Raw genomic sequence first — 22817 nt, 5'->3', positions numbered from 1 at the left:
GGCGAGTTCATCTTCCAATTTGCGTCGTGCTCCTTTTAATTTTCTCTACAAATGTCCCGCCAGGATCCATGTTTTATGCAGACTCCGAACGGCATCTGTAAGTCATATCAATTTTCACTGAGAAGAAATACACTGGGAGTGTTTGCCGAATCACTTTCGAGGAGCGAGCCCGATAAGAAAAACTTGTTTCTAATTAAAAAAACTTGTTTCAAAATTATTGCCATTATAGGCGGAGCACGCTACCATGATTATTATTATTATTATTAGGCCTCGGTGCAGCTCGACCTTCATCTTTAAGAGTCTTTCTGCATGTGGAGGCCATTAATGGATTTAAGTACCTTTAGGCTTTTTACTCTATATCACAAAAAGGGATTAAGTGTCACGCCACCTAGATGGAAGGGTCTCTGCCCTGCTAGAGAGGTACATTCGCAAGGGATGTGAGCCGGCGTTTCATCCTCCAGCTCACTGAAGTGAGAGATCTGGTTATCGGATACAAACTTAGGGGATAGCGTAGATTGCGGTGTGCCGTAGGCTGTCTTCGCTTAGATCAATGAGTTTCGCTGATACTATGTTCATTACCTTCATGTTTCTACCGCAAACTTCAATTGCATGGATTTCTGCCTGCAAATATTGCAAGGAACTAATGCAAGACGATCAATCTTTGTTTGTTTATAGTTTTTGAAAAGTTCTGAAAAAATGCTACGCCAACTTTGGAGGTTTTGAGACATCTATTTTTTCTAGTGTGAATACTTGAAGTAAAAAGCCGCATATATACGGGGTATTCCATCCCATTTTGACCATTTTTGAACCCGACCGCTTTAGAATTGGCTGAAAGTTTTTCTTCTTTTTCTAGCTTACGAAATACGTTTTTCAGATTTTTTTCTAATTTTTTCATCCAACTCAAAAAAAGTTATGAATTTTTAAAAAAACACCGTTTTTGTTTTCAAAATGCTATAACTTTTTCAAAAATTGACCGTTTGGGATCTTTTTTTTTTAAATTTTATTTTTTAAATGTACTTTTCGGAAAAAATCCAAAAAAATTTTTAAGTTTTTTTTTTAATTTTTCAGTTTTTCGAGATTTTTCGAATTTCGCCATTTTTTTTTTTCTCATAAAAAACTTCAATCAATTCTGCAATCATCCCCACTAATCCCGGAGTGGGCCGATTTTTTTTCATATTTTTTTTTATTTAATTGAAAAAAAATAAATAAATCAAAAATAAAAATTTTTTTTATCAATTTTATTTATATAACAAAAAATGTAAGAAAATGATTTTTAAGTATTCTTTTCTTTATATATTATGGTAATCTACGATTAAAATAACCAGGATTAATGACTGACACAGTAAACATGTAAGTTTTCTAAAAATAATGTAACAAATTATGAATTTATTTTCTTTATTTATTTATTAAAAATCATTTTCTTACATTTTTTTGTTATATAAATAAAATTAATATTAAAAAAAAATCGGCCCACTCCGGGATTAGTGGGATGATTGCAGAATTGATTGGAGTTTTTTATGAGAAAAAAAAAATGGCGAAATTCGAAAAATCTCGAAAAACTGAAAAATTAAAAAAAAACTTTAGAAATCTTTTTGTATTTTTTCCGAAAAGTACATTTAAAAACAAATTTACAAAAAAAAAGATCCCAAACGGTCAATTTTTGAAAAAGTTATAGCGTTTTGAAAACAAAAACGGTGTTTCTTTAAAAATTCATAACTTTTTTTGAGTTGGATGAAAAAATTCTGAAAAACGTCTTTCGTAAGCTAGAAAAAGAAGAAAAACTTTCAGCCAATTCTAAAGGGGTCGGGTTCAAAATTGGTCGAAATGGGATGGAATACCCCATACATAAAGCCCGAGTTAAAGTTGACATAGTCATAACCATATTTTTACTTACCCATATAAAATTGGCATCAGTTATTGGTGCCTTAACTTAAAAAATGTGATATTTTCATAAAAAATATAAAAATGCAGAATATTAGTAGTAAAAATAAATAAAATCAAGGCGCGATAGCCTTCGGAGAGGTTTTAGGCCGGTCTTCTCTTCCAATTTGCGTCGTGCTCATCTTAATTTTTTTTAAATTGGCGGGACGGGACCTACATGCTTTATGCCGACTCCGAACGGCATGTGCAAGACAGAGGAATTGTCACTGAGAAGCCTTTCTAGTCAAAAATACATTCGGACTTCTTGCGAAATCACTGCCGACCCCGCTTAGAAAAATTATTTTTTTTTTCTTTGTTCGAAATTGCTTTGCTTGGGGATTGAACCCAGGATCTTCGGTATGGTAGGCGGAGCACGTTAGCACCACACCACGCCGGCCCCCGTGAAAAAAAAAATTCCGGAACAAAAGTAAAATATGACAAACAAAATTATTAAAGATCGCGGGTTCGAATCGCGCTCAAGGCCTAACAACAATTTTTTATCATTATTATTGTTATGATAAATTTTTTCTTAATGGAAAATTTTTTTAAATTAGAATAGAAGAAAGAAAAAATTTTGACAACTGCCAAAGCTCGTTGTATAGATCCATTTCGGGAACTGCTAAATTCCTTCATCGGCAACGTTTAGGCGCCGCTGCTATAACCATTAAGCCATCACAGCGGTTTTGGCAGTTGTCCAAATTTTTTCTTTCTTCTATTCTAATTTAAAAATTTTTTCAATTAAGAAAAAATTTATCATAACAATAATAATGATAAAAAATTATTGTTAGGCCTTGAGCTCGATTCGAACCCGCGATCTTACAAATCAGTAGGCCGATATAACAACAAAATTATTAAATTTTTCCAACACAAATATTTATATATTACTAGAAGACCTGGCAGACGTTGTTCTGCCCTAAATTTGGTCTATCTGCATACATTTCTGCTTTATCCGTCTAACTCTGCCCTTCCCCATCTTCACTTTTTCCTAATCCTTTTATTCACTCCTCCCTCCGTCTTTTTCGCTTCATCTATCTCCATCTTCGTCTCATTCTATCTCTTTCTCAATCTCCTTCTCTCTTTTCTCTTCTCTCAATTTCTTCTCATTCTTCTGCATCCCTTATTGCTTGTCCCAGAGGGTGTGTGTATTTTATTCCAGTCACAGTCCCACTCCGAGTCTCAGTCCCAATCCTAGTCCTAATCCCAGTCCCAGTCCGTCTCTGGATAATAAAGTACTCTGTACTAAAGCACTCATCAACAGCTTTCATTTGATATCCATATTGTATAAACACTGTCTAGGCATTCACTGGCCCACGTTTCGGCCTATATCTCGAGACCCTGTAAGTCGATCGCAACCAAACCTATGTAGTAACCACCGCGTGAGGTTTACGCAACTTATGTGAAAGTTTAAAAAAAAATCGACCGACGCATCTCTTCAAACACCGGCGACCACCTAACACACATTTTAGCTTTTCTTTTTATATATATAGATTTTTATTTTTCACACTTCACTATAATATTAAAACGAAATGCAGATATTCGTTGCTTTTGAAATTCGGTTTAAAAATTGCACATGGAACAACTAAAGACTCTCCTGAATTAAAAAAAATATCATAGTACCTCTAAATCGCGCGCCCCTCAGAAACCTCGAGCCCGGGGCTAATAAAAATGTGTCATAAATACTAATTTAGGCAAAGTGCTACATATATGCCCGAACCAAGAATATAATTTGTTCGAAAAGATCGGTCCCTAGTCCTCTTCCCGCAAAAAAATATCGTAAATACTAATCTAGACAAAGGGCTACTTATATACCAAGTTTTAGGCAATTCGAACCGTGAATAGAATTTGTTCGGATAGATCGGTCCCTGGTCCACTTCGCGGAAAAAAGCTTCACAGGAACGCTACTATCCTATCTCCAAGTTGGATCAAACTGCATACGGTGTGCATTGCACACTGCAAATTTGATTGAAATCGGTTAAGTAGCTTAGGAGTCCATCGCGGACAAACAACGTGACACGAAATTTATATATATTAAGATGAATAACCAAAAACTAATTGATTGGACTTGGTATGGTAATGGATAGGGCGTTTGGGTATAGCACCATTGACCAATTATATTGATTTCCATGGCCGGATTAACCCTCAACGGGGTCCTAGGCAACCGTCAATTTGGGGCCCTTTTTTCACGTTCCCTTTCTTTTTTCGATTAAAAATTTTATTGTCACAATGTAATAATATCAATAAAAATAATATACCTACATTTTAAACATGTCGTTTTCTACATTTGTTTTCGGCAAATTCATCTATATCGATTTTGTTCAATAAATCTGACTCAATGTAAAGTATATATAACATCTCGAGTCGCTCTTGTCGCGTTGTAGCTCTTTCAGCAGTTTTGATTCTTTTTAATTGCGAGAAGGACCGTTCGGCAGAACAATTTGTGATCATTAATGTTAAAAAAATCCGAAGAGCTATTTCTGTGTTAGGAAATTCATCGGTTAATTGGTCTTCCATTAGAATCTTATACAAATGACTATGAGTTTTTTTTGCATCAGTGTATCTGGAGTTCACGTAACTTTGAAATTGTTTCATTCCAATGAAAAATTCTTACAAATATCTAGAATAAAAAACTAACTAAGTTATTTATAGCTTCGTGGAGGTCTCCATCACTTGGAGAAAAGTTGATGAGAAATGCAATTCTCTCTGAACTTGCATATACTTTCACTGTGAAGATTGTCGATGATTTCGCGGAAACCTATTGTCCTAAAAACATCGCGAAGCGAAAATTATACTTCTGGAGCATTTCCGTCATTAGGTTGTCTTTTTCTACGACGAGATTATTTTACGATTTCTGTATAACCTATACAAGTTAATAATTGTTATACTCAGTTGAGCAGAGCTCACAGAGTATATTACGTTTGATTGGATAACGGTTGGTTGTACATATATAAAGGAATCGAGATAGATATAGACTTCCATATATCAAAATAATCAGGATCGAAAAAGAATTTGATTGAGCCATGTCCGTCCGTCCGTCCGTCCGTTAACACGATAACTTGAGTAAATTTTGAGGTATCTTGATGAAATTTGGTACGTAGGTTCCTGAGCACTCATCTCAGATCGCTATTTAAAATGAACGATATCGGACTATAACCACGCCCACTTTTTCGATTTCGAAAATTTCGAAAAACCGAAAAATTAAAAATTGCGATAATTCATTACAAGAGAGAGATAAAGCGAAGAAACTTGGTAGATGAGTTGAACTTATGACGCAGAATAGAAAATTAGTAAAATTTTGGACAATGGGCGTGGCACCACCCACTTTTAAAATAAGGTAATATAAAATTTTGCAAGTTGTAATTTGGCAGTCGTTGAAGATATCATGATGAAATTTGGCAGGAACGTTACTCCTATTACTATATGTACGCTTAATAAAAATTAGCAAAATCGGAGAAGGACCACGCCCACTTAAAAAAAAATTTTTTTTTAAAGTAAAATTTTAACAAAAAATGTAATATCTTTACAATATATAAGTAAATTATGTCAACATTCAACTCCAGTAATGATATAGTGCAACAAAATACAGAAATAAAAGAAAATTTCAAAATGGGTGTGGCTCCGCCCTTTTTCATTTAATTTTTAATTTGCCTAGGATACTTTTAACGCCATAAGTCGAACAAAAATTAACCAATCCTTTTGAAATTTGGTAGGGGCATAGATTTTATGACGATAACTCTTTTCTGTGAAAATGGGCGAAATCGGTTGATGCCACGCCCAGTTTTTATACACAGTCGTCCGTCATGGCCGTTAACACGATAACTTGAGCAAAAATCGACATATCTTTAATGAACTTAGTTCACGTGCTTACTTTAACTCACTTTATCTTGGTATGAAAAATGAACGAAATCCGACTATGACCACGCCCACTTTTTCGATATCGAAAATAACGAAAAATGAAAAAAATGCCATAATTCTATACCAAATACGAAAAAAGGGATGAAACATGGTATGGTAATTGGATTGTTTTATTGAAGCGAAATATAACTTTAGAAAAAATTTTATAAAATGGTTGTGACACCTACCATATTAAGTAGAAGAAAATGAAAAAGTTCTACAGGGCGAAATAAAAAACCCTTAAAATCTGGGAGGGTATTACATATATAAATAAATTAGCGGTATCCAACAGATGATGTTCTGGGTCACCCAGGTCCACATTTTGGTCGATATCTGGAAAATGCCTTCACATATACAACTGCCACCACTCCCTTTTAAAACTCACATTAATACCTTTCTCTTGATACCCATATCGTACAAACTCATTCTAGAGTCACCCCTGGTCCACCTTTATGGCGATATCTCGAAAAGGCGTCCACCTATGAAACTAAGGCCCACTCCCTTTTAAAATACTCATTAACACCTTTCTTTTGATACCCATATTGCACAAACGAATTCTAGAGTCACTCCTGGCCCACCTTTATAGCGATATCTCGAAACGGCGTCCACCTAGGGAACTAAGGATTACTCCCTTTTAAAATACCCATTAACACCTTTCTTTTGATACCCATATTGTACAAACAAATTCTAGAGTCACCCTGGTCCACCTTTATGGCGATATTTCGAAAATGCGACCACCTATACAACAACCACCACTCCCTTTTAAAACCCTCATTAATACCTTTAATTTGATACCCATATCGTACAAACACATTCTAGAGTCACCCCTGGTCCACCTTTATAGCGATATTTCAAAACGGCGTCCACCTATAGAACTAAGGCCCACTCTCTTTTAAAATACTCATTAACACCTTTCGTTTGATGCCCATATTGTACAAACAAGTTCTAGGGTCACCCCTGGTCCACCTTTATGGCGATATCTCGAAACGGCGTCCACCTATGGGACTAAGGATTACTCCCTTTTAAAATACTTATTAACACCTTTCTTTTGATATCCATATTGAACAAACAAATTCTAGGGTCACCCCTGGTCCACCTTTATGGCGATATCTCGAAACGGCGTCCACCTATGGAACTAAGAATTACTCCCTTTTAAAATACTCATTAACACCTTTCGCATTCTAGAGTCACCCCTGGTCCACCTTTATGGCGATATCTCGAAAAGGCGACCACGTATACAACAACCACCACTCCCTTTTAAAACCCTCATTAATACAACAACCACCACTCCCTTTTAAAACCCCCATTAATACCTTTAATTTGATACCCATATCGTACAAACGCATTCTAGAGTCAACCCTGATCCACCTTTATGGCTATATCCCTAAATGGCGTCCACCTATAGAACTATCGGTTCATTTTCCTACATGGTTATTTTCCCTTATGTTGTCACCATAGCTCTCAACTGAGTATGTAATGTTCGGTTACACCCGAACTTAACCTTCCTTACTTGTTTTGTTTTTTTCCTTGAAATCATTGAACTTTTCACGGTGCGAAAGTAACCTCTCTTCTAACGATCCGTACAAGAAAGCACACGTTTGCAAATCTGCTTTTTCACTTTGCAATGACTTACTCACTGAACGCATAGCAGTCAAAATAGAGTTGAAGGCTTCTCTGTTCGAAAAATAACCAACATTTTTCCAAATAAAAAACAACCAGTGTACATTTTGAGATAATTCTTCTTTATTATTCAAATATACTCTCCTTTTACTTCGATACACTTCTTTGCACGCTAATACGCTAATACAGTTTGTCAAATTAGTCTGAAATGTTCTCTTTAGGTACCTTGTCTAGTTCGTCGGTCGTCGCCTTTTGAATGCGGTCAATTGAGTTTTATTTATTTGAGTAAAAATTATTTTCGGTTCTGATTATAATTTCCTTTCACTCTCTAGAATTTTATGTTTGTAAGAAAATTTTAGAAGTCTTTCATTTTTCGGGAGCCCCCTAAAATCGGGGGCCCCAGACAACTGCCTATTTTCCCTACTTGTTAATCCGACCCTGTTGATTTCCATGAGGTTAGTTGGATCAGCTGTTTTATATGGATATGGATATGGCAAGGTTGCCAAGCCCTTTATGTATACTTTTTTATTTGCTATTACTATTTATTATACTTGAGTTATCTGTGCATACATTTTAATAAACATACTTTCAAAAATAGTTTTTTGGGATTTTGAAATAATTTAATTTAAATTGAGGCAATCCACTTATTCGTTCATAAGGTTTTATTAATTTCTGTTATATCTCCATTTCATTTCTCTTCCTATTTTGCCTCTTAATTCCTATTTTGTCCTCGTCCTGCATATTTTGGTTTTTGCGTTGTCCGTTAGCTCTTCAGAAATTCCACGCATCCCACATTCGTTAACAAAGAAACTTTCATAAAGATTAAATGAAAAATTTAAGAAAAAAAAAAAAAACATTAAATATTAACTAAATATTAAGAGAATACAAAGAAATGAAATTTTACTTAATCTTTATATTTGTGATCTTATTTCAAGTGGTAAGTAAATATAAATATCATATCGTGCACTTAAAAATCGAATATGGTATAAAAATGCATATTATATTATCCATTTTTATCATTAGTGCTCCGGTGAAGTGCGGTTCAATGCTGCTGACATAATACCCTTTGCACCCGCAAATCCACCCACACCATCCAAATGTAATAAATCCAATTTAACTTCTGTTCCCACAAAACCACAATCAAATGTTTTGCAATTTCGTCTACCATTTATGGATATGAATATAAAAATTGAACGAAATTTACATATAATGCAAGAAATAGTAAAACAACAAATTTTTATATTACATGGCGATGAATTGTATGAATTGATAGTGAGCGGGGAAGAGAAACGATTGTCGTTGATTGGCGTGCTGGCGGGAAGTGTAAAGCAACAGGATGCTATAGCGGCAAAGGTAAAAAAATACGAACAAAAAAGTAAATATACAGCAGTGAACCGAAAAGTAGCAGCGTCGATTTTTATCAAATTTCGTTAATTCGTCAGTTTAAGAAAAACATGTCCATGAAGTTTGTGACTAAAACTATGCAAACGTTTTTCTGATTTTTTTGAGTATGCAGTTTTGTAGCCCAATAAATTTAATTATCAAATAGGTAATTCTTTACTTTAGCTCACAACTGCTAAAACTCGTCAAAAAAAACGAGTTTTGATCCCAGGACCACGAATCCGAAAGCGGAAATTAAAAATTGTGTTTCTGTCAAAAAATATTTCCAAAAAACCGAAAAATGACCCCGGAGTGCTCCGAAACCGGGGGTGGGATCCATAATATTTTTTCGCAGAAATACTATGGATCCCACCCCCGGTTTCGGAGCGCTCTGGGCCATTTTTCGGTTTTTGGAAATATCTTTTGACAGAAATAAAATTTTGAATTTCCGCTTTCGAATTCGTGGTCCTGGGATCAAAACGCGTCTTTTGACACCTCTCCCGATATTTTTGGTCGAGTTTTAGCAGTTGTGAGCTAAAGTAAAGAATTACCTAATATAAACGCACGCAAGTCATTTTCTCTCAAAAATGTCTCATGCACATACAATTTGTTTGAGAGCAACCAAAATTCAATTTGCTGCGTGAAAACCTAACTCGATTTCCAATTTTTGTTTTGCGTGACATTTAAAGCGTTTTCTTTTCTGGCAAAAACGTTACGCTTTTTGTACCCCGCGCAATGGTTGTAAATATATTTTGTTCTATTCTAAAAAGCAGGTAACGCCCTTACGGGTTATTTCATTCTTTTGTGGAAATAGTTGCCTGCTCGCAACGCAAAAGCGTTTCACTTTTATGCTACAAAGAATGGCGGTGTGGCAGTGCAACTCTGCTAAACTAGTTGATCGTGACAATTTATTTTCGTAACTTCACAAATTTTTAGGAAAGAAAATTGAAATGAAGGAAATAATTGGTAATAAATTTGTGTTATCATTGACAGCGCGTTTGTGAAAATCAGCTAATACACGGTGTAGCCATTTATGTTCGTTGCATGCACTATAAATGTTCAAAATTTTCTGGGGTAGGAGTAACTCTATTAAGGCTTTACCATTTACTTAGGCAACAATTTATTTCAGTAAAGAAAACGCTATTAGATTTGATGTTTGCATACATGCTTTACATTATCGCAACGCATACTTATTTCGGTTCGGGCAAAAAATGCCTGTTGTTTGCGTGCGCTAAAAAAACGCAGTGCGGTTTTATTAGGTTGGCATGTAAAGCGTCGTATCCACAACGCAAGAAATGAAAAATTCCATAAAAAAAAATCGCTCAAAAATGATCAAGAATAATTTATTTTGTTAAGTAGTATCCACCTCTCAAGAAAACTCATTCACTTTCTGCTATCTTTTTCTAAAGATATTTTAGCAAACATGCACAGGGGAGCCCTAGTTTCGGGTCGGCTATGCATTAAGCGACCAATTGCTTTTATAGGTTCTCAGAGAGTTCCCCAACGAGAATCAGTGAGTAATTTTTAATTGTATTAACACTTTACTAGTAAGTAGTGTTAGTTGTTAGATGTATACTCTTTAATTAAGTGCTTTCTCCATTCTAATATGCTGACTTTAACAAATTGTGTGTTTCGGCATCTGACAACCAGAGAAAGAGATATTAAGGATGTGTCAAAATTATCTGGCTGCTACCAATACAAAATTTTCCTTGAGCGTTTTCTTATGATGTGATTACGGCGCTTAACAAAATAACAACTTATTGGTCTCTTAAAAATCCGCATTGAGTTTTGACAAATTTTTTTTTCGAAGGGTGTCTCAGATATATGTAAAAAACTAAAGCACGACGCAAATTGAAAGAAAGCTCGGCCGAGTTCCCCTCGGAGGCAAAAAACTGCATTCCCAAAAAAAAAAAATTTGAAATAAAATAAATAAAAGTACGAACTTCGTTATACTTTTTAGAATTTGTTCAAAAACGTTTTAAATATTGGTTGGCATAGTTTAAGTTGCACATATCGGGGAAGTTTTCCCGAAACTATACAAAAACAAATAGATTTTGCAATTTTTGTTGTTATATCGGCCTACTGATTTTAAGATAAATTTGATTTTAAGATAGATTTTGTTTTGACAAAATTTTTCAAAAATTATCACTGTTATTTTTCTGTGCGCTGCTGTATATTAAATGGATAGGTATATTTAAAATTTTTTTTGTATTCTTTCAAATACAGATCATACTATATAATTTTTTTACGATCTATCTTGGACTTTCCTGTAAACGCTTATCTTGAAATTGGATTCAAAAACACCCTATCACAGAATAAAATGAATTGAATTTATGGTGGGGTAAAGCTATTTGGAAACAATCTCTTAGGTTGGACGTTCGTCAAACAAGTTACGATATACTGTTGTTCTCGAGAGTTTGCTAGGATAGGTCGTTATGGAAACGCTAGACGATATAGGGTGTGCTATTATACTCAGCAGTCGATATAAGGAGTTCTATATCAAAACGCAATAAGTGCGCATAATTTTTTTTCGGATTTTGATAATGTCATGTTCTCCCTTCCAATATCTTCAAGATAGCAACTAAAAAGTATACAAATAATTGGTCTAGCCAAGAACATTAAATTTTTTGATTATATCCTCTCACTTTTTCTCGAACCTGTTCGATTGTAATTCTTGCGTTTTGATTTGGAGCTCCATATTCAGAGAGCGAGACACGAAGATGTTAAATAGTTTTACCAACGTTATTTTTCAGTTATTTAAATTACTCTAGAGTCGGCACTCTCAGTATCACGACAACTCGGGTTGATACCGCTAAACCTTGTAAAATATTTTTTTTTCAAAAAATGTTATCGATAACGTTTTAGGGGACATTTTTGGATAGGAGAGGGTATATATATAAAAAATTTTTTAGTAGGTCATGAAAAGAACCTTAAAAATCAAAGTCAAAAAAAGGTAAAAAAAAAATTAAATTTCGCAGGCTCGCAATTATTTTTTTGGGTATGCGTAGTGGAAATTTTTTTCCTGAGCTCAAATCCTATCGATAAATCGATGGCGCGATATCGGTTAATAAATCGACCCACCCTAGTATACATACATATATATTTTTCTTAAATAAATTTCTTCATTCATTTAAGGTTATATCCTGGCGTAATTATATGCTTTTAGTCATTGCCTTGGAAGATTTTTTAGAAATTTATCAATTGCCAACAATTGTATTGGCACAAAATGCTGAATCAGCAAGCTTAGGACGTGTTACCTTGGATACCATAACTAAGTTCGAACCAATACAGCAATTAACAATATATGGCAGATTTCATAAACTATTCCTGTGCAATTCTGCTGAAGATCGCGTAATACTTATAACGGCAGAGAATTATACAAAATTACAATCGAAATTACGGTAAGTTGAAGATGTTGTTGCTGTAGCAGCGATAACTGATGCCAATCAGGAACACCATGACATATCCAACTCAGTGGAGCTCTCACCTTCCTCCGCTACGAAATTTGGATGTGGATAGAAATGCTTTGTTGGGTGTCTTCGACATTACCCAGCATTTGCTGCATGCATTTGTTCCCGTTGGCAACACCGGAAGGACAATAAATAATAAAAAAAATAATAAAATTTTAAATTTTTTAATTAAACTTCAGTACTTATGAGTGGGCCAATACATTTTTCGACTCAGTCGAAGATCTTACAATACCGGCTATACATTTTTTGGATGTCATTGGTACGAAACCGAAATATTTGTTAAGTGGACGTTTGATAAAACATCAGAGCAGGGTAAGTACATCAAAAAAAAATCTGGAAAAAGAAATACGAATCAAAATTCGATAACTTCCTGCATTCCTCACTTAGACCATCATCACCGTTTTCGAAGTAGATGCCAACGATTTACATCTAAGAAATCGTCAAACCTTTACAATACCTGTACGCACCATACACGCATTCACATATCGCGGGCGCAACTATTTGCTGGGCTGTACATCACAACAACAAAAATGCAATTCGTATCTAATGAAACGCGACGAAGCACAATTTTCGGTCTATCGACAATTCAACGCTAAGGAATTAACCTTTGACCGTTTCATTGCAGGCGGATACTTTTTGGTTGGCGCATATCAAAGGTCGGTGTACGTTTATCCAAATGGACGAATGGATTGTTATGCTAGCTTTACTGCCAATGAAAATGATGTTAAAGAGATAATAGCGCATGTGAGCCAACATGGCGAGTCATTTGTGCTACTCAATTATCGGCGTACATTTCAAACTTTATTGCGTATAATCGAAATAGAAACTATGGATGGGCAGAAGTTGGCAATGGCAGCACCTTTGGCATTGAATGATACTGGAATAGAAGGTCAGTTTTCGTTGGTTGATTTGTATTAAAATTAATGGGATGCCGAAGTGTGTCTATCCGCTGGCGATATGAACGCTATTTTCGCAAACAGTTATGTTCGTTTGATCAGTTGTCGTTTGGTGTTTTTAACACGCTTATATTAGCTTCACTTGTATGTATTTGTTTGTAATTCTCTAGGCTAGGCACTCAAACACGGTTGCCACTTTGGTCCTTTCCAACCCTATTTGGTCCGCTGGTTCATTTTTTTCAATTTTGGTCCTTTTACAGCCAATCAAGATTTTGGTACTATTTTTACACCGAGGTAAAAATTGCATAAACAATATTCAACATCTTCATTAACCTTTACATAATTTTGAATTTTCCTCAATGGATATTTTACGAAAAAACTGCTGTCATTAAAATGTCAAAAATGACAATTCACCTAGCAGATAGTTTAGAAAAGTGTTGGATCTTGAAGCAAACCAATTTTCGTTAATTGTTGATGAAAGAAGCGGCCAACCAGAAAATCTTGTTTTGGTGGGTAGATATATATTATATTTTCTATCTTTGTGTCTGGAAGTTAATAGCGGTTCTGATATTCAATATCAGTCACAGCATTAAAAGTTTATATATATTTCCGGCCTGCGCTAAAGAGTTCAATCAGACAAAGTTTGTCTGTCGATATTATACCAATATAAATCACATTTTGAGTAATTTTAGGTACAATGATAATATCAAAATATTGGATATTTAAAAAATTTCAGTGTACATAACTTAGAATACTAAGCATATTAACCCAAGGAATATTTTTATTGGAAGTCAGGCAGAAATAATTTTTGAAAGCTATAACTTAACAAATGCTCAACGTAGACCTGATATAAACGCTTAGTACCAAATTATTCGCGTTGGAGAGCAGAACCACAGAAACCTTATAAAAACATTGTTAACTAATTTCTCGTACCTAGGCAAATGTGATAAAAATTCCAATACTACACAGTTGACACTTTTAAGACTTCTCAATGGCTAATCTGAGAACTGTGGCTAGATTCAATATACGTGGGAAATGTACATTTTGCTCGAACACAAATTATATGGAAAACTTTAAAACTCGCACTTACTGAATCTAGGCCATAGATGGGAAAATTCAAGGGTGAGGATACATTGGCAACGGAAGACTAAAGAATTAAAAAAAAATTGGAACACTCAGCTATTGGAAACAATCTTTTTTGTTTACATTTAGGACTGATTATATGATAAAACAAGTAAGGAAGGTAAGTTTGTGTGTAACCGAACATTACATACTCAGTTGAGAGCTATGGTGACAATATAATACGCCAATTACACGGCTCAAGTATCCTTGTGCCAATTACCAATTTGCACAAGGATTTGCCCGGTGTGTGCACTGGTTGCGCTATTTGCGCAGAAAACTGCGCTAAAATCAAAACGATTTTGATATTTACGCATGTCTGCAAATATTGCACATGCTTTTTTCTTCGTGTGTGGTGAATGTTATACAGTTTACCTGTGGCTTCTGATAATATAACATCAGTAATTGTTGCTTAAAAATGTTAATATCGAAGGCGTAAGGACCATCTCTAGCTTGTAACAGGAATTCACATAAATTCAATAATACATAATAATTTTTTATACAATTAGAACACATGTTTCATTTGTTACGCTAGTGGAAAAATGAATTTTGCGCAGTGCTGCAATGAGTTGAGCTGGTCTTGCAACTAAAAAATATATATTGTAACGAAGTTGTTGCAAATCCTCTTATTTGCAATCCTCTGCTAAGTTCGTATCACTAAACTGTTGAATAAATAACTCCAATATTGAATAATGGAAAAATGGCCTTTATTAAAGTACTTCACATTAACACTTATACTTTGCAATTAGCTGGCTTAATAACCAAACTGATATCTTAAATGAAACTGACTTTCAAAATAATACTGCTATTGCTCGCTAGATATCGTCCTAATCGAACTGCTTGACAACTCAAATCAAACTGAATTACTTCTTACTCGCTTGCGCCACTTTTATAGTTTACGCTGCATACATCTAGGCTTTTCTTTTTCCAGAAGTTACTAGTTAGTTTCGGCTACAAATCGCCAGCCACAACTACGTGCACAAATTATTGCTCTCTCTTGTGACAACTCAGATAAGATATATGCATGTATTTGTGCATTGCCGCTCCGATGTTCGTATACGTACATATGTGTAGACGCAATTATTTATTCGTTTATGTAGATACATAATGATTGAATTATTGATGTGCATTCACGTCGCTGGTTAGCATCGGCTTAGAGACGATAGCATTGCTCAGTGCTACTAACGTTCGTTACACTGCCCTCCACCTAAGTCTGATCGTCCCGATCAGACAAATCTCTCAATCTAAACGCTGCTAGCATCGCCAAATGTACCACTCTTCTATTTCGTGATTTCCCAATTGCTTGTATGCGGTAGATGATATCACTTATCTTCTTCACAACCTTGTACGGGCCTTCCCAACTGCACCGAAATTTGGATGGAACACCTTTCCGCCGGTGAGGGTTGTATAACAGTACCAAATTTCCCTCCCGGAAACCTTGCGAATTATTTTCCTTGTCGTACCTGTGTTTCATCTTACTACTCATTATTCTGGATCGTTCCCTCGCACTCTGTTGCTCGGCCAATGAAGAACTACTTCGCAGAGCTTGCGCTGGACGGATTTGCTTTGCATAATCAGTATCGTTCCGACGCTTCACAACAGTAGTGTGCCTTGGCTTGAAACCACCCTTGCATTCTTTCTTCGTTTTAGTACGTCCGTTAGGGCTTTTCAATGCCAGTGTTTCGCTCACAGGTACCTTCGGCTTTGCTTTGTTTGGCCCATTTGTTCCATCAACCTTTACCTTTGAATTTCGTGACCTTCGTCGAGTCTTCTCCACCAGTACCCGATTACTGCTGAACCCTTTTTCCAAACTAAAGTTAAGTGGCACATCTTGGTTCTCATAACGCATCACCCTTCTCTGCATATCGATCTTGATGTCATGGTCAACCAAGAAATCCACTCCCAATATAACTTCATCAACAATCTCCGCCACAACAAATTTGTGTAGAACCATGACCTTCCCAATCAATACTTCACATATCACTTCTCCCTGAACTTGGTTATACTCGCCAGTGACTGTACGCAACTTTGCTCCAGGTAACGGTTTTACTCTCCTGTTGACCAAGTCAGATCGGATCAAGGAATGAGATGCGCCCGTATCTACAGTCAGTACACGTTCTTTACCATCCACATTCCCTCTGACGGTAAGACTGCTTGATTTCCTTCCCATTTGCGACACAGATATCACGGGACATTCAATAGCCGGGGCAAGTTTTCGTTCTTTACATTCGACACGCTCTTGCTCATTTCCGCCAGCTTTGCGTTTACGGCCACCCACATTGTTGGAACTATTAGGACCAAGATCGCAATGACGTGCAATGTGACCTGGGTTGCCGCACTTAAAACATTTAATAACTCTGGCATCCTTCTGTTGAGATCCCTTCAGTGCTTCCAAAATTGTGTCTACCCACTCTGGCCTTTCTACTTCTACACGATGAGCTTTGTATGCTGGTTTACTCAATAATGACGCCGTTTCCTGAGTCAATGCATGGGATACCGTTTCAGAAAATGTTTGCTTTGGGTTCGCGTATGTGGCTCGCTTCGTTTCGACGTCCCGTATGCCATTTATAAAGCTCTGAATCTTCACTCTTTCCGTGTATTCCACGGGTGCATCCGCATTTGCAAGATGAGCCAATCTTTCAATGTCAGAAGCAAACTCCTGCAAAGTCTCGTTAGCTTTTTGGTAGCGGTTTTGCAATTCTATTTGGAATATCTGTTTCCTGTGTTCGCTTCCGTATCGCCGTTCTACAGCAGCCATCAATGCGTCATAACTGTTCCGTTCGTACTCTGGAATAGTCTATAAGATTTCGGCAGCTGGTCCTTTCAATGCTACGAAGAGCGCGGCAACTTTATCTTCCACATTCCAGTTGTTCACTGCTGCGGTCTTCTCAAACTGTAGCTTAAAGACCTGGAAAGGAACAGAACCGTCAAAGGATGGTGTTTTTACCTTTGGATTACTCGCTGAAACTGCTGGACGATTTAATTGTAACTGCTCCATACGACCCTTCAAATCATCGACTTCTGCCTGAAATTGAGCGATTATTGCATCCTGCGCTTCCAGCTTTGATGTTACCCTTGCTTCCTGTGCTTCTAACTGTGAAGACATTTGTGCCACCTGTAATGATAAGCGCTCTTCTTGTTCTTCCATCTTTGATGTTATGCGTGTCTCCTGCGATTCCAGTTGGGATGCCATATATGTCTTCTGTTCTTCCATCTTTGATGTTATGCGTGTCTCCTGCGATTCCAGTTGGGATGCCATATATGTCTTCTGTTCTTCCAATTGCGTTTCCATCTTGGATGTAATCTGTGTCGACATTTCTGACATTCGCGTTTCTTGTGCTTCAATTTTCGATGTTACTGTCGACGTTTGTGCAGATATTGGAGCCAATATCACGTTCAAGTCTGTGCTGGTAACCGTTTGCGATGTTTCGTTTTTCTCTTCAATTTTTGTTGTCTCCTCGCCATCAAGATGAAAGACATGCTCTTCCACATCAATTCCTTCTGCTTCCATTGCCTCTCGTAGCCGTGCCTGAAGTTCAAGTTTAACGCCGCTTGTATTCAATCCACGGGTCTCCAACTCCTTCTTTAGTTGCTGGATCTTTAATTCACTGAACTTTGCCATGTCCTTGTTGTCCTTTGGAATTTATTCAACAATTCCTCTTCTGACACCAATTGTAACGAAGTTGCTGCAAATCCTCTTATTTGCAATCCTCTGCTAAGTTCGTATCACTAAACTGTTGAATAAATAACTCCAATATTGAATAATGGAAAAATGGCCTTTATTAAAGTACTTCACAATAACACTTATACTTTGCAATTAGCTGGCTTAATAACCAAACTGATATCTTAAATGAAACTGACTTTCAAAATAATACTGCTATTGCTCGCTAGATATCCTCCTAATCGAACTGCTTGACAACTCAAATCAAACTGAATTACTTCTTACTCGCTTGCGCCACTTTTATAGTTTACGCTGCATACATCTAGGCTTTTCTATTTCCAGAAGTTACTAGTTAGTTTCGGCTACAAAATCGCCAGCCACAACTACGTGCACAAATTATTGCTCTCTCTTGTGACAACTCAGATAAGATATATGCATGTATTTGTGCATTGCCGCTCCGATGTTCGTATACGTACATATGTGTAGACGCAATTATTTATTCGTTTATGTAGATACATAATGATTGAATTATTGATGTGCATTCACGTCGCTGGTTAGCATCGGCTTAGAGACGATAGCATTGCTCAGTGCTACTAACATTCGTTACAATATTATTAATACAATGGAAAATAAACGCTTCTGGTGCAAGTTTTTCGACTTATACTGTAAATTACCAGCACTGTGGAAAAAAAAATAGTATTTTTTTTTATAAAATTAGTGCCTTTTTTACACAATTAAAACACATCTTTCATTTGTTGCGCTACATTAAAAATGAATATTGCGCAGTGTTTTTGAGCCGTGTATGTCAAAATTTTCATTTGTACAAATTCCGTCGTTTTATACTATTTGCGCATGGCTTTTGTGTCATGTATGGGTCGTTTAAGGGAAAATAACCATGTAGGAAAATCAACCGAGGGAAACCCTGGAATGTGTTTGTATGACATGTGTATCAAATGAAAGGCATTAAAGAGTATTTTATGAGGGAGTGGGCCATAGTTCTATAGGTGGACGCCATTTAGGGATATCGCCATAAAGGTGGATCAGGGTTGACTCTAGAATGCGTTTGTACGATATGGGTATCAAATGAAAGGTGTTAATGAGTATTTTAAAAGGGCGTAATCCTTAGTTCCATAGGTGGACGCCGTTTCGAGATATCGCCATAAAGGTGGACCAGGGGTGACCCTAGAATTTGTTTGTACAATATGGGTATCAAAAGAAAGGTGTTAATGAGTATTTTAAAAGGGAGTGATCCTTAGTTCCATAGGTGGACGCCGTTTCGAGATATCGCCATAAAGGTGGACCAGGGGTGACCCTAGAATTTCTTTGTACGATATGGGTATCAAACTAAAGGTATTAATGAGGGTTTTAAAAGGGAGTGGTGGTAGTTGTAGAATGCGTTTGTACAATATGGGTATCAAATGAAAGGTGTTAATGAGTATTTTAAAAGGGAGTGGGCCTTAGTTCTATTGGTGGACGCCGTTTCGAAATATCGCCATAAAGTGGACCAGGGGTAACTCTAGAATGTGTTTGTACGATATGGGTATCAAATTAAAGGTATTAATGAGGGTTTTAAAAGGGAGTGGTGGTAGTTGTATAGGTGGTCGCCTTTTCGAGATATCGCCATAAAGGTGGACCAGGGGTGACTCTAGACTTTGTTTGTACGATATGGGTATCAAATGAAAGGTGTTAATGAGTATTTTTAAAAGGGAGTGGGCCTTCGTTCTATAGGTGGTCGCCTTTTCGAGATATCGCCATAAAGGTGGAACAGGGGTGACTCTAGAATATGTTTGTACGATATGGGTATCAAATGAAAGGTGTTAATGAGTATTTTAAAAGGGTGTGGGGCTTATTTCTATAGGTGGACGCCTTTTCGAGATATCGCATAGAGGGGGACCAGGGGTCACTCTAGAATGTGTTTGTACGATATTGGTATCAAATTAAAGGTATTAATGAGAGTTTTAAAAGGGAGTGCTGGTAGTTGTATATGTGAATTCGTTTTCCAGATATCGACCAAAATGTGGACCAGGGTGACCCAGAACATCATCTGTTGGATACCGCTAATTTATTTATATATGTAATACCTGCCAAGATTTCAAGGGTGTTTTATTTCGCCCTGCAGAACTTTTTCATTTTCTTCTACTCAATATGGTAGGTGTCACAACCATTTTACAAAGTTTTTTCTGAAGTTATATTTCGCGTCAATAAACCAATCCAATTACCATGTTTCATCCCTTTTTTCGTATTTGGTATAGAATTATGAAATTTTTTTCATTTTTCGTAATTTTCGATACCGAAAAAGTGGGCGTGGTCATAGTCGGATTTAGTTCATTTTTTATACCAAGATAAAGTGAGTTCAGATAAGTACGTGAACTAAGTTCAGTAAAGATATGTCGATTTTTGCTCAAGTTATCGTGTTAACGGCCATGCGGAAGGACAGACGGTCGACTGTGTATAAAAACTGGGCGGGGCTTCAACCGATTTCGTCCATTTTCACAGGAAACAGTTAACGTCATAAAATCTATGCCCCTACCAAATTTCAAAAGGATTGGGAAAAGTTTGTTCGACTTATGGCATTAAAAGTATCCTAGACAAACTAAATGAAAAAGGGCGGAGCTACGCCCATTTTGAAATTTTCTTTATTTTTTGTATTTTGTTGCACCATATCATTACTAGAGTTGAATGTTGACATAATTTACTTATATACTGTAAAGATATTGAATTTTTTGTTAAAATTTTACTTTAAAAAAATTTTTTTTTTAAAAGTGGACGTGATCCTTCTCCGATTTTGCTAATTTTTATTAAGCGTACATATAGTAATAGGAGTAACGTTCCTGCCAAATTTCATTATGATATGTTCAAGGACTGCCAAATTACATCTTGCAAAATTTTTAAATTAGCTTCTTTTAAAAGTGGGCGGTGCCACGCCCATTGTCAAAAATTTTACTAATTTTCTATTCTTCGTCATAAGTTCAACTCACCTACCAAGTCTCATCGCTTTATCTCTCTTTGGTAATGAATTATTGCACTTTTTCGGTTTTTCGAAATTTTCGATATCGAAAAAGTGGGCGTTGTTATATTCCGATATAGTTCATTTTAAATAGCGATCTGAGATGAGTGTTCAGGAACCTACATACCAAATTTCATCAAGATACCTCAAAATTTACTCAAGTTATCGTGTTAACGGACAGACAGACGGACGGACGGACGGACGGACATGGCTCAATCAAATTTTTTTTCGATCCTGATGATTTTGATATATGGAAGTCTATATCTATCTCGATTCCTTTATACCTGTACAACCAACGGTTATCCAATCAAACTTAATATACTCTGTGAGCTCTGCTCAACTGAGTATAATTAAACAACCGAGCTTTGGAGAAATTTAGTTTAAAAATAAGATTTTTATGTAAATAAAACAGAACTACTTTGGCTTGTGGCACGGGTTTTCCACTAAAGCTTTTCGTTAAAACATATATTTATATAAGGCTTTTTGTTAAAATGAAAGTGTGTGGGACATTGTGTGATATTTACCACAACTTGAAATTAAAGATTTTACAACGAATTCGACACATTTGTGAATTACTTACTTACCTAATTGGCGCTTAACGATTATGCCCATCCAACAAGGCGCGCCAGTCGCTCCTTATCTCTGCCAACCGGTCACACCAAGGGAGTTTAAATCGTTTTCCACCTGGTCCTTCCAACGGAGTGGGGGCCGCCCTATACCCTAGGCGGGTTCCGATAGAAACACTTTGTTTCAGAATTACCGAAGCCAATTAAAGAATACAAAAATTGGTCCATTTCTTTTAGAATTGGTCCTTTTTTTGATCAATTTTGGTTCCAAATGAAAACATGGTGTGGGAACCGTGCACGCAAAGGAGAGTTAGACCCATCTAGCGGCAATTATTGAAGATTCGCGGTTGTGGTTAAATAACTCGCAACTAAACAAGTTGTGCTTAATATCGGAGACACGAACCTCTGTGATACGGCGTTATTTTAGTTTTTTAAGCTATATTTATTACTATACCCAAGAGTAGATATTAACTGAAAACTTAATGGCACCCTTAACAGTTAGCGTTACGTTTCCCATTACTATAATTCCTACCATAGCAGTAATGCAGCCATAACTATAACCGTCACCTTAACCATAAGCATCACCGGTACCGTGACTTTTTTATTATATTTGTCAGAGACGCAAAACTAATGGCACCTGTAAGAGTTAGCGTTACGTTTCCCATTACTATGATTTCCACCGTAGTCGTAATGCACCCTTAAGGCCAATTAATGGTGAATTATCCATGACAAAATAAAACAGCTGATGGAACCAACGTTATGGAAATCAATGTAATCGATTAATGGTGCCATACCATAACGCTAAAGTTGTAACCATACTATAGCCAACCAATTGGTTTTTGGTTTTTGCCATATCCATGACCAAAAAATGTTTGAGTTGGTGAATTTATTAACTTTTTGTATATTTTATTTATTGTTTTGGATACGTTTTGACTAAGAGACTTATTTTTTGTGGAATATGTTTGTAATTTTTTGCGTTTTCCTCCTTTTTATGAAAATGCCAGCTGTTTAAGGTTATGGCACCATTAATCGATTACAATGGAGATGTTTATGGATATGGGTATGGTTACGACTATGGCGTTAGAGTTAAGGAACCTTAATTGGCCCTTTAACTACAACCGTCACCTTAACCAAAAGTTCACCGGCACCGTGACTATTTTTTTTCGTAAGAAAAGTTTTTGTTTGGTTCAAAATGACCATTACAACAACCGAAATTCATTATGACCATTATAGTAAATAAAAGTTTTTTTTTTTTGTTACAGTAGGTAACCGGAAGTCGAAATTTTT

The 22817-nt window shown here is 36.2% G+C and overlaps 1 protein-coding gene across 1 annotated transcript in view; it reads left to right on the top strand.

Annotated features, from left to right (window-relative positions):
- The first annotated feature begins 7981 nt into the window (after positions 1-7981).
- fs(1)M3 (female sterile (1) M3) overlaps positions 7982-22817 on the top strand; it is a 56309-nt gene continuing 41473 nt past the window's right edge. Inside the window, exons 1-6 of the mRNA XM_067767991.1 lie at positions 7982-8090; positions 8199-8368; positions 8455-8784; positions 11947-12212; positions 12461-12593; positions 12669-13170. Of these exons, the coding sequence (XP_067624092.1) occupies positions 8324-8368; positions 8455-8784; positions 11947-12212; positions 12461-12593; positions 12669-13170 (1276 nt within the window). The 5' untranslated portion in view covers positions 7982-8090; positions 8199-8323. The remainder of the gene's footprint in view (positions 8091-8198; positions 8369-8454; positions 8785-11946; positions 12213-12460; positions 12594-12668; positions 13171-22817) is intronic.

The sequence above is a fragment of the Eurosta solidaginis genome, chromosome 2, assembly GCF_040869045.1.
Source record: "Eurosta solidaginis isolate ZX-2024a chromosome 2, ASM4086904v1, whole genome shotgun sequence".
Classification (NCBI taxonomy): Eukaryota; Metazoa; Arthropoda; class Insecta; order Diptera; family Tephritidae; genus Eurosta; species Eurosta solidaginis.
The sequence above is the reverse complement of the archived record's forward strand: the minus strand, read 5'-3'. Positions and strand labels throughout refer to the sequence as shown.